General features: G+C 35.3%; 1 protein-coding gene across 1 annotated transcript in view; it reads right to left on the reverse strand.

Annotated features, from left to right (window-relative positions):
• Positions 1–12,877, reverse strand: part of KIF3A (kinesin family member 3A) — a gene marked incomplete at its 5' end in the record, with an annotated part of 87,558 nt that overhangs the window by 8,101 nt on the left and 66,580 nt on the right. The window contains 2 exon segments of the mRNA XM_082651250.1: positions 752–932; positions 1,177–1,333. Of these exon segments, the coding sequence (XP_082507376.1) occupies positions 752–932; positions 1,177–1,333 (338 nt within the window).

A 12,877-nucleotide genomic window follows, 5' to 3' on the forward strand; every position in this document is an offset into this window, starting at 1 on the left:
AGTGATAAACTTCAGAATAATTTTATTCATTAAATCACAAGTTTAATTATTTAACAAATGACATAAATGTTTAGCAACTATTCCTTTCAAAGCAATCCACAGATATGCTTTAAAATTTTAAGGGATTTCCCTGGTGGCACAGTGGTTAAGAATCCACCTGCCAATGCAGGGGACATGGGTTTGATCCCTGGTCCGGGAAGATCCCACATGCTGTGGAGGAACTAAGCCCATGCACCACAACTACTGAGCCTGTGTTCTAGAGCCCACAAGCCACAACTACTGAGTCCACGTGCCACAACTACTGAAGCCCACATGCCTAGAACCCATGCTCCACAACAAGAGAAGCCACCGCAATGTGAAGCCTGTGCACCTGGGACTTCCCTGGTGGCGCAGTGGTTAAGAATCCACCTGCAAATGCAGGGGACATGGGTTTGAGCCCTGATCCGGGAAGATCCCACCTGCCACAGAGCAACTAAGCCCGCATGCCACAACTACTGAGCCTGTGTGCCTAGAGCCCCTGCTCCGCAACAAGAGAAGCCACTGCAATGAGAAGCCTGTGCACTGCAACAAAGAGTATCCCCTGCTCTCCGCAACTAGAGAAAGCCCACCCGCAGCAACGAAGACCCAACACAGCTAAAAGTAAATAAATTTATTTTTTTTAATTTTATTAAGATTATAGATATTCAGCTTTTCACTAGAAAAGTTAAATACCTTAGGTGAAGCATCAACCAGAAACAAAAATTTACATTACCTCCTTTTCCTCAAGTTCTCTGCGAAGTTGCTCTGCTCTTTTCCTCCTTTCTTCCAATTCCATGTTGGATTCTTCAAGAAGTTTCTCTTGTTCCTCAGCTTTTGCCAACAAATCAACACCACCAACAATTACCTTCTTCTCCAGTGCAGATAATTTCTCTAGCAAAGACTGATGCTCTTGTCTGTTAATTAAAATGAGAACACTCTGTATCCATCAATTATCTACTGTTCTACTAAATTTCCCCAAATTTAACAAGGATTTGGATGTAAAATTTCAAAATAGGAATAAAATTATATAACATCTCTATTAAATACACAACTGTGTAGTATTGCTTTTAATTACTATTCAATTTTCTTGCTTATACATCCTATGAGAAAAACCAGGAAATTTAAATCACAAATCCATCTCAATTCAGTAATACTCACTGGGCCTTAAGAAGATCTTTTTCCCGTTTCTCTAACTCAGCTCTAGCCTTGTTTCTTTCTTCTTCTTCCATGTCAAGCTTTGTTTCAAGTGCTTTTCTCTCCTCATCAATTTTTGCTTGCATTTCAACCATTTTATCTGGGGAAACTTTCTTTTTACCTATTTGAGTCATATAATTCCAACAGTCACTTCAGAGTGAATGCTTCAGACACATAAATTATCTTCAATATAAAAGATACATTCCTCATGAAAAGAAAATCAAATGTCAAAATTTTAAGGAAATCAACTGAATAATATATTTTATTTCTATTTATTATGTCCCTAGAAGATCTTTTTAACTAACTGCTAAATTCAAACTGTTGTCCAACTGTGCAGTGAAAACTAAGAACAGAAGTAAGTGAAAAAGAAGCATAAGAGATTAGCAGGGAAAAAAAAGAGAAAGATAAACAGGAAAACTAAATAAATAAAAAAAGCAAAGATATTTGTATGTCCCCAAATAACACATATCGTCAAAAAAGCAATATGATTATTTAGTTACTTTTTTCTGATAACCAGGTACAAAATCAAGTGGCTTCTCAAAACACCTCCCCACAAAATTTATTAAAATAAATGAATAAATAAAAGCCACAAAGGGACTTCCCTGGTGGCACAGTGGTTAAGAATCCACCTGCCAATGCAGGGGACACGCATTCGAGCTCTGGTCTGGGAAGATCCCACATGCCGTGGAGCAACTAAGCTTGTGTGCCACAACTACTGAGCCTGCGCTCTAGAACCCGCGAGCCACAACTACTGAGTCCGCATGCCACGATTACTGAAGCCCGCGCATCTAGAGCCAGTGCTCTGCAACAAGAGAAGCCACCACAATGAGAAGCCCTCGCACCGCAATGAAGAGTAGCCCCTGCTCTCCGCAACTAGAGAAAGCCCACGTGCAGCAACAAAGACCCAACACAACCAAAAATAAATAGACAGAATTGATTCTTAAAAAAAAAAAAAGCCCACACACCACAAAGAATAGCCCCCGCTCGCCACAACTAGAGAAAGCCCGCGCACAGCAAGGAAGACACAATGCAGCCAAAAATAAATAAATAAATAAATAAATTTTTTTTAAAAAAGCCCCATATAGGTATAAAATGTACAGATAAAAATATCAGGCAGAATTTTTAAGTAGTTTTTAACATATATTTTCAGAGGTTTTCTAAAATTGTGTTTGATAAAATTACTTGAAAGTATTTTACTTCATAGTATACTTTTAAAGGAAGTAACTCTATACTAATTATGTAACAGTTACATATGAATTAAACAGGCATTTTACAGTTGCTGTCACAATATATCATCATACCTTAAATGAACTAAAACAGCTTGTTATGATGTCAAACTCAGGATCCTAAATCTCCCTAAGTCAGATTAAACATTCCTAGTGTCAAATGTAAGTAGAAATACTACAAAATAATGCAGCTAAGAAATACAGCTTCAAAATGATTATTTTGATTATAATGTCTAGTAGAGTGTTTTATGTACATATAATAGACGTTCAATAAATTTTACTGAATTTAAAAATCATGAAATTAAAATGAAAAACTAAGAAAGAGAAAAGAAAAACTAGCTTATTAAACTGGTTATGAAACTGAATCAAAGATAATTCATTTCTGGTAATACAATTTCTTTGAAACATATTTTCCTTCAGAAAAACAATCAAATTTTTCGTAGAATTGGTCTGAGGCTCTCCTGAAAGCTTTCTGTCATTCTTAACTTCCTTCCCAGAGGACCACAGAAGAGTGTAAAGAAGAAGAGTTTTTTATAAACTGTTAATGTCTCCACCAAAAGCTAACCCCTCATGCTAACAAGGAAAGAGAACTGAAAAATAAAGATGATGGAGATATATATCTGAATAAACTCTTTCAGGAACCAAGAGACGATGAATCATTCACAGGCTTTAATTCTTTGGGTTAAAATCATATAAAACCCCCAAAGGTTTAAAATACATTACCCTTCACTTCTATAGAAATACAAGAAAGTCCAAAGCAAACTAAAGCCACAAAACAAGTAAGTTAAATAGAAGAGTAAACAAAAGCACTGATCCAAATTCACGCTTCGGTGTGGTGTGATTCACTGCAATCCCAAAGTCAGGCCATAGACCTGACTCTGTTGGATTCTTTGGCACAATCACCTATACTGAACATTCTGAATTACACTGTTAAGAAATAATTTTAAAAAGTAATCTAACTCCTATTCCCAATGAATTCCTAGAAAGGATTTCCCATCAGTAATACTATTTCTTAGAAATTTGAGGGGGGAAACTATAAGTTCAGGTATAAAGTAAGTGTATGCACTAAAAAATTATAACTTCCTTTCCACTCCAAAATTGTAAATATTTAAAGAAAAAATGGCAAATATGTTAAGATTAAAAAATGTATGTGTGAAAACCATAGGAGTATAGAGTAAATGGTCTGATTGACACATGTACATTAATTTTTTAGGTTCCTAGGGTTGCAATTGTTTTGTTAGTTAAAAACATACAGTTTCCTATTGCCAACAAACACATGAAAGAATGCTCAACATCATTAGAGAAATGCAAATCAAAACTACAATGAGATATCATCTCACACTGGTCAGAATGCCCATCACCAAAAAATCTAGAAACAATAAATGCTGGAGAGGGCGTGGAGAAAAGGGAACACTCCTGCACTGCTGGTGGGAATGTGAATTGGTACAGCCACTATGGAGAACAGTATGGAGGTTCCTTAAAAAAATAAAAATAGAACTACCACATGACCCAGAAATCCCACTACTGGGCATATACCCTGAGAAAACCATAATTCAAAAAGAGTCATGTACTAAAATGTTCATTGCAGCTCTACTTACAATAGCCAGGAGATGGAAACAACCTAAGTGTCCACCATTGGATGAATGGATAAAGAAGATGTGGCACATATATGCAATGGAATATTACTCAGCCATAAAAAGAAGTGAACTTGAGTTATTTGTAGTGAGGTGGATGGACCTAGAGTCTGTCATACAGAGTGAAGTCAGAAAGAGAAAGACAAATACCGTATGCTAACACATATATATGGAATATAAGAAAAAAAAAACGTCATGAAGAACCTAGGGGTAAGGCGGGAATAAAGACACAGACCTACTAGAGAATGGACTTGCAGATATGGGGAGGGGGAAGGGTAAGCTGTGACAAAGTGAGAGAGTGGCATGGACATATGTACACTACCAAACGTAAAACAGATAGCTAGTGGGAAGCAGCCGCATAGCACAGGGAGATTAGCTCGATGCTTTGTGATGACCTGGATGGGTGGGACAGGGAGGGTGGGAGGGAGGGAGACGCAAGAGGGAGGATACGGGAACATATGTATATGTATAACTGATTCACCTTGTTATAAAGCAGAAACTAACACACCATTGTAAAGCAATTATACTCCAATAAAGATGTAAAAAACAACAACAAAATAAAAACATACAGTTTCCAGACCCATAAAGAAGCAGTAAAATAAAAAAAAAATTTTATAGGTAGAAATACAAAAGCACATGCATATTGATGAATTACTACTATGCCTGAATTGCATTAGTTATTCAAAACCATTCAGGTAATATTTTCAAACTGATGTTTTAGCAGCAAAAATCTTATTGTGCTCTCATACCATTTTCATAAAGATGACCATGCATATATATAGCTAGGTTCAGTTTCAAAACTCTGATATTCAAGTAACATATTATTTTAGCCGGAATCAGTCCAATAAATCATATTTCTCCCCAAATAATATTTTAAGCTAAATGTGAATAGGTACCAACTCTCCTAACCAGGCACTTAAAAACATGGTATCATGAAAAGTTACGTTTACACTGGTTTTTTTTAAGATTTTTAAAAAATATTAATGAACCAAACCAACCAACCAACCAAAAAACAAACTTTCTTTTTCTAAAAGTGTAAATTTTCAGCACAAAATTTCAGGTAAAAAAATCTAAAAAGAATTTTAATGTCATAGAGTATTTAATTGAGCCAAACCAGAGTGGTAATATTTTAACTTCTCCTCTACCATGTGCTCTAACCAAAACTGTGAAGGTGAACTTTGGCAAGGTAAAGTTAAAGAGAAGAATTTCAGGAAGTGTTAACTGAATTAATTTCATTTTCATTATACGAGCACCCATGAGCATACATAACCAGACGTTTGATTCCTCACTTTAAAAAAAGGTAAAAGGTTAAGTGAAAGGTTAATGGTGAAATTATGGTCATTATTTTCTGGTAAGAAGGCAGGGATGAGTATGATACCATGTTGATGGATTTCCATCAAAACTTAGCATTAGGTATGGTAGACAATACAGCCTTAAAGGGACCTGTAACAGAATATCTTTTTTAAAGTAATGAGCTATGCGTTTGTAGAGGGTAAGTCAGATAATAAGGGCCTTGGAGTGCTATTTCTCAAGCAGTAGAACTGTGTGATAAAAATTAAAGATGAAGAAGAGCACGCCAGCACTTCTGAGCCCAGGAGATTTGAGTGGAAGCAGGAAGACCAGAATGGACTCTTGTACAGGGGTTGAGGTATTATCCTTGAGAACTGGCTGGGCTTATGAAGAAGAAGCAACATTCCTGGGAGGCACCTTGTATGAAAAATTGATAGTAAATGGGAAGAGACTGGCAAGAAAAGGGAAGATTCAGAGCAAATGTTGTGAGCTCTGGTGAAGGAAAGGGCAGTGATGCCATGAATGCTGATCGGAGAGTTGGAAAGGAAGCTGCTCTGAGTTAGGGCAGGAGGGACTGCTTTGACACAGTGATGTCAGGTGTGTCATGTCACTCACCTCTATATTCATACAGATTTTACTTTCTATGTATGAATGAAGGGATACTCATTCCCACTCAGAACACTCTTTTTTTAAAAAAAATTTTTTTTTAAAAAAAGGAGAAAAATCTTGAATATGAAATCACTTATATTTGTATTTCTAAAATTTGGCTTAATGGGTCTTTAAGAATTTAGAAAAATGATTACACCATGCGGTTTTGTTGTCTATTTTGTTAATTAGTTCTAGAATATCCAATGTGTTTGTCACTATCAATCTAATTATTTCTGAACTGTTCCCTTAAGAAGATTATTTGGAAACAAAAATGTTCCTAGAGGGCAGACAGCAGAAGCAAGAAGAACTACAATCCTGCAGCCTGTGGGAAAAACCCCACATTCACAGAAAGATAGACAAGATGAAAAAGCAGAAGGCTATGTACCAGATGAAGGAACAAGATAAAGCCCCAGAAAAACAACTAAATGAAGTGGAGATAGGCAACGTCCCAGAAAAAGGACTCAAAATAATGATAGTGAAGATGATCCAGGACTTTGGAAAAAGAATGGAGGCAAAGATCAAGAAGATGCAAGAAATGTTTAACAAAGACCTAGAAGAATTAAAGAACAAACAAACAGAGATGAACAATACAATAACTGAAATGAAAAATACACTAGAAGGAATAAATAGCAGAATAACTGAGGCAGAAGAATGGATAGGTGACCTGGAAGACAGAATGGTGGAATTCACTGCTGCAGAACAGAATAAAGAAAAAAGAATGAAAAGAAATGAAGACAGCCTAAGAGACTTCTGGGACTACATTAAACACAGCAACATTCGCATTATAGGGGTCCTAGAAGGACAAGAGGGAAAGAAAGGACCAGAGAAAATATTTGAAGAGATTATAGTCGAAAACTTCCCTAACATGGCAAAGGAAATAGCCACCCAAGTCCTGGAAGCACAGAGAGTCCCATACAGGAGAAACACGCCGAGACACATAGCAATCAAATTGACAAAAATTAAAGACAAAGAAAAATTATTGAAAGCAGCAAGGGAAAACCGACAAATAACAAACAAGGGAACTCCCATAAGATTAACAGCTGATTTCTCAGCAGAAACTCTACAAGCCAGAAGGGAGTGGCATGATATACTTAAAGTGATGAAAGGGAAGAACCTACAACCAAGATTACTCTACCCAGCAAGAATCTCATTCAGATTCAACAGAGAAATCAAAAGCTTTACAGACAAGCAAAAGTTAAGAGAATTCAGCACTACCAAACCAGCTCTACAACAAATGCTAAAGGAACTTCTCTAAGTGGGAAACACAACAGAACAAAAGGACCTACAAAAACAAACCCAAAACAATTAAGAAAATGGTCATAGGAACATACATATCGATAATTACCTTAAACGTGAATGGATTAAATGCTCCAACCAAAAGACACAGGCTCACTGAATGGATACAAAAACAAGACCCATATATATGCTGTCTACAAGAGACCCACTTCAGACCTAGGGACACATACAGACCGAAAGTGAGGGGATGGAAAAAGATATTCCATGCAAATGGAAATCAAAAGAAAGCTGGAGTAGCAATATTCATATCAGATAAAATAGACTTTAAAATAAAGAATGTTACAAGAGACAAGGAAGGACACTACATAGTGATCAAGGGATCAATCCAAGAAGAAGATATAACAATTATAAACATATATACTCCCAACATAGGAGCACCTCAATACATAAGGCAAGTGCTAACAGCTATAAAAGAGGAAATCGACAGTAACACAATAATAGTGGGGTACTTTAGCACCTCACTTACACCAATGGACAGATCAGCCAAACAGAAAATTACTAAGGAAACACAAGGTTTAAATGACACAACAGACCAGATAGATTTAATTGATATTTATAGGACTTTCCATCCAAAAACAGATTACACTTTCTTCTCAAGTGCGCATGGAACATTCTCCAGGACAGATCACATCTTGGGTCACAAATCAAGCCTCTGTAAATGTAAGAAAATTGAAATCATATCAAGCATCTTTTCAGACCACAACGCTATGACATTAGAAATCAATTACAGGGAAAAAACCGTAAAAAGCACAAACACATGGAGGCTAAAACAATACGCTACTATATAACCAAGAGATCACCGAAGAAATCAAAGAGGAAATCAAAAAATACCGAGACAAATGACAACGAAAACACAACGATCCAAAACCTATGGGATGTAGCAAAAGCAGTTCTAAGAGGGAAGTTTATAGCAACACAAGCCTACCTTAAGAGACAAGAAAAATCTCAAACAATCTAACCTTACACCTAAAGGAACTAGAGAAAGAAGAACAAACAAAACCCAAAGTTAGTAGAAGGAAAGAAATCATAAAGATCAATAAAACTAAAAACTAGTTCTTTGAGAAGATAAACAAAATTGATAAACCATTAGCCAGACTCATCAAGAAAAAGAGGGAGAGGATTCAAATCAATAAAATTAGAAATGAAAAAGGAGAAGTTACAATGGACACCGTAGAATTACAAAGCATCCTAAGAGACTACTACAAGCAACTCTATGCCAATAAAATGGACAACCTGGAAGAAACGGACAAATTCTTAGAAAGGTATAACCTTCCAAGGCTGAACCAGGAATAAATAGAAAATATGAACAGACCAATCACAAGTAATGAAATTGAAACTGTGATTAAAAATCTTCCAACAAACAAAAGTCCAGGACCAGATGGCTTCACAGGTGAATTATATCAAACATTTAGAGAACAGCTAACACCCATCCTTCTCAAACTCTTCCAAACAATTGCAGAGGAAGGAACACTCCCAAATGCATTCTATGAGGCCACCATCACCCTGATACCAAAACCAAAGATACTACAAAAAAAGAAAGTTACAGACCAATATCACTCTTGAATATAGGTGCAAAAATCCTCAACAAAATACTAGCAAACAGAATCCAACAACACATTAAAAGGATCATACACCATGGTCAAGTGGGATTTATACCAGGGATGCAAGGATTCTTCAATATATGCAAATCAATCAATGTGATACAACATATTAACAAACTGAAGAATAAAACCATATGATCATCTCAATAGATGCAGAAAAAGAAAATTCAACACCCATTTATGATAAAAACTCTCCAGAAAGTGGGCATAGAGGGAACCTACCTCAACATAATAAAGGCCATATACAACAAACCCACAGCAAATATCATTCTCAATGGTGAAAACCTGAAAGCTTTTCCTCTAACATCAGGAACAAGACAAGGATGTCCACTCTCACCACTATTATTCAACATAGTTTTGGAAGTCCTAGTCACGGCAATCAGAGAAGAAAAAGAAATAAAAGGAATACAAATTGGAAAAGAAGAAGTAAAACTGTCACTGTTTGCAGATGATATGATACTATACATAGAGAATCCTAAAGATGCCACCAGAAAACTACTAGAGCTAATCAATGAATTTGGTAAAGTTGCAGGATACAAAATTAATGCACAGAGATCTCTTGCATTCCTATACACTAATGATGAAAAATCTGAAAGAGAAATTAAGGAAACACTCCCATTTACCATTGCAACAAAAAGAATAAAATACCTAGGAATAAACCTACCTAGGGAGACAAAAGACCTGTATGCAGAAAACTGTAAGACACTGATGAAAGAAATTAAAGATGATACCAACAGATGGAGAGATATACCATGTTCTTGGATTGGAAGAATCAATATTGTGAAAATGACTATACTACCCAAAGCAATCTACAGATTCAATGCAATTCCTATCAAATTACCAATGGCATTTTTTACTGAACTAGAACAAAACATCTTAAAATTTGTATAGAGACACAAAAGACCCCGAATAGCCAAAGCAGTCTTGAGGGAAAAAAATGAACCTGCAGGAATCATACTCCCTGACTTCAAACTATACTACAAAGCTACAGTAATCAAGACAATATGGTACTGGCAGAAAAACAGAGATACAGATCAATGGAAAAGGATATAAAGCCCAGAGATAAACCCACACACCTATGGTCAACTAATCTATGACAAAGCAGGTAAGGATATACAATGGAAAAAAGACAGTCTCTTCAAATAAGTGGTGCTGGGAAAACTGGACAGCTACATGTAAAAGAATGAAATTAGAACACTCCCTAACACCATACATAAAAATAAACCCAAAATGGATTAGAAACCTAAATGTAAGACCAGACACTATAAAACTCTTAGAGGAAAACAAAGTTAGAACACTCTTTGACATAAATCACAGCAATATCTTTTTTGATCCACCTCCTAGAGTAATGGAAATAAAAACAAAAATAAACAAATGGGACCTACTGAAACTTAAAAGCTTTTTGCACAGCAAAGGAAACTACAAACAAGACTAAAAGACAACCCTCAGAATGGGAGAAAATATTTGCAAATGAATCAACGGACAAAGGATTAATCTCCAAAATATATAAACAGCTCATGCAGTTCAATATTAAAAAAACAAACAACCCAATCCAAAAATGGGCAGAAGATCTAAATAGACATTTCTCCAAAGAAGACATACAGATGGCCAAGAAGCACATGAAAAGCTGCTCAACATCACTAATTATTAGAAAAATGCAAGTTAAAGCTACAATGAGGTATCACCTCACACCAGTTAGAATGGGCATCATCAGAAAATCTACAAACAACAAATGCTGGAGAGGGTATGGAGAAAAGGGAGCCCTCTTGCACTGTTGGTGGGAATGTAAATTGATACAGCCACTATGGAGAACAATATGGAGGTTCATTAAAAAACTAAAAATAGAATTACCATATGATGCAGCAATCCCATTACTGGGCATATACCCAGAGAAAACCATAATTCAAAGAGACACATGCACACCAATGTTCACTGCAGCACTGTTTACAATACCCAGGTCATGGAAGCAACCTAAATGCCCATTGACTGAAGAATGGATAAAGAAGTTGTGGTACATATATACAATGGAATATTACTCAGCCATAAAAAGGAACGAAATTGGGTCATTTATTGAGATGTGGATGAATCTAGAGACTGTCATACAGAGTGAAGTAAGTCATAAAGAGAAAAACAAATATTGTATATTAACGCATATATGTGGAACCTAGAAAAATGGTAGAGATGAACTGGTTTGCAGGGCAGAAATTGAGACACAGATGTAGAGAACAAACATATGGACACCAAGCGGGGAAAGTGGCAGGGGGTGGGGGGGTGGGGGTAGGGGATGGGATGAATTGGGAGATTGGGATTGACATGTACACACTAATATGTATAAAATGGATAGCTAATAAGAACCTGCTGTATAAAAAATAAAAATAAAATTGAAAAAAAAAGTTCCTAATACCTTCCTCAATAAAAACTGAAATAAATTAAAAAAAAAAGAATTTAGTAAAAAAGGAAGTTTTTTTTAAAAAAAATGCTAAAGTTGAAATATATTTTAAAATACAAAGACAGATACTTACCTTGTTAAAAAAAATCATTAAATAAAAAAAATGTAATGTGGTTAAACAACAAAGTTCTTTATAGTTTAAATAATTGTACCACATGGAGTGCAAATCAATCACACCAACCTGCTTGATCTTTCAATAAGAAGTAGTAAGCAAACCGTAGACAGGAAGCATATGCACAGAGATGAGGAGGAAAAAAAGAAAAAACATTATTTCTTTTGTAGAACAAAGAAAAATGTATAACAGCATTTATTTATAGTATAAGTATAGGAATAAATCATTATAAAAACTGAAATAGAGCAGTTGTATGCAAAAAGAAAAGTATATTCAACATAATCAGAGATAATAATTTAAGCAAGATAATAAGATTTAGTGTAAGATTACAATTCAAATCAATCTTAAGAGCTCACACTGACTCCCAAACTCCTGCGAACATAACAGTTCAGCAACAAATGGTGGACATGGAATTGGGAACCTGCTAAGACCTGGGAAGTAATCTAAAAGGGCAAACAGAAAATTAAGCCAATTTTAAATATTAATAAGTTAAAAGTAGCAAAAGTCACATTGTTCATTTTCGAAATTTCCCAATTCAATGACCTTCTAATAGAAGGATACATTACAGGTGTGCCCCCCTTTAAGAAAATCCAACACAAAAACTTCAACCAACTAGAGTTTAGAGTAAACTGTAGTGATTATGTGATAAACAAAAGCATTTAATAAAGAATTTTTAAAGACAGCAAGTTCTCCCAATACAATTGATTTCCCAACTTGATTTATAAGCAATTTTTTCAGAAAAAAACATTTATTGCATAAAGTGAAGTACACCTGTATAATAACAAACTTGCATTCAACCTATTAGTAGACTGTTAAGGGTAATTATAATAATGATTCTATAGAAGTAAATGATCAACTGATAGTTCAAACAAAGAACACCTTAAAAAAAAAAAGGCCATTCATATTTTTAAAAGGGAAGGTACGCACAGCAACCACATGCTGGGACAACCATCTCTCCACTTCACCAACACACCCACAGTGCAACAAAAGAATTCAATGTTATATGCCAGGTATATAAAGAGTAACTAAAACTGCTTGAAATGAACAAGGTACAACTCATTTCATAATATACTTTGATGTAACTACTTTCTAAGGATTAAAGTAAAATTTTAAAAGAGAAAATTAAATTGTAATGCCTCCCACTCAGATATTTTCTATATTTTGCAGTTTGTAATACAAAATGAGACTTCCACATGGTTTCTAAAGCAATTTCATGTATTTTATAGGTTAGCCTATGAAATTAATTGTCTTGGTAAAATGTAAGAATTGCAATAGAGAAAATAATTCCTAATATTCTTGGAAGTCTTCCTCTAGCAAGCTAAAAGCATAAGAACAATAACCAAATGTTTCTGTTATTAGTTTGGGAAAGGTAGGTATACAGATAATGCTTTAAAAAGCAGTAAGCTGCA

Source organism: Grampus griseus (genome assembly GCF_964374135.1).
Source record: "Grampus griseus genome assembly, chromosome: 3".
Classification (NCBI taxonomy): domain Eukaryota; kingdom Metazoa; phylum Chordata; class Mammalia; order Artiodactyla; family Delphinidae; genus Grampus; species Grampus griseus.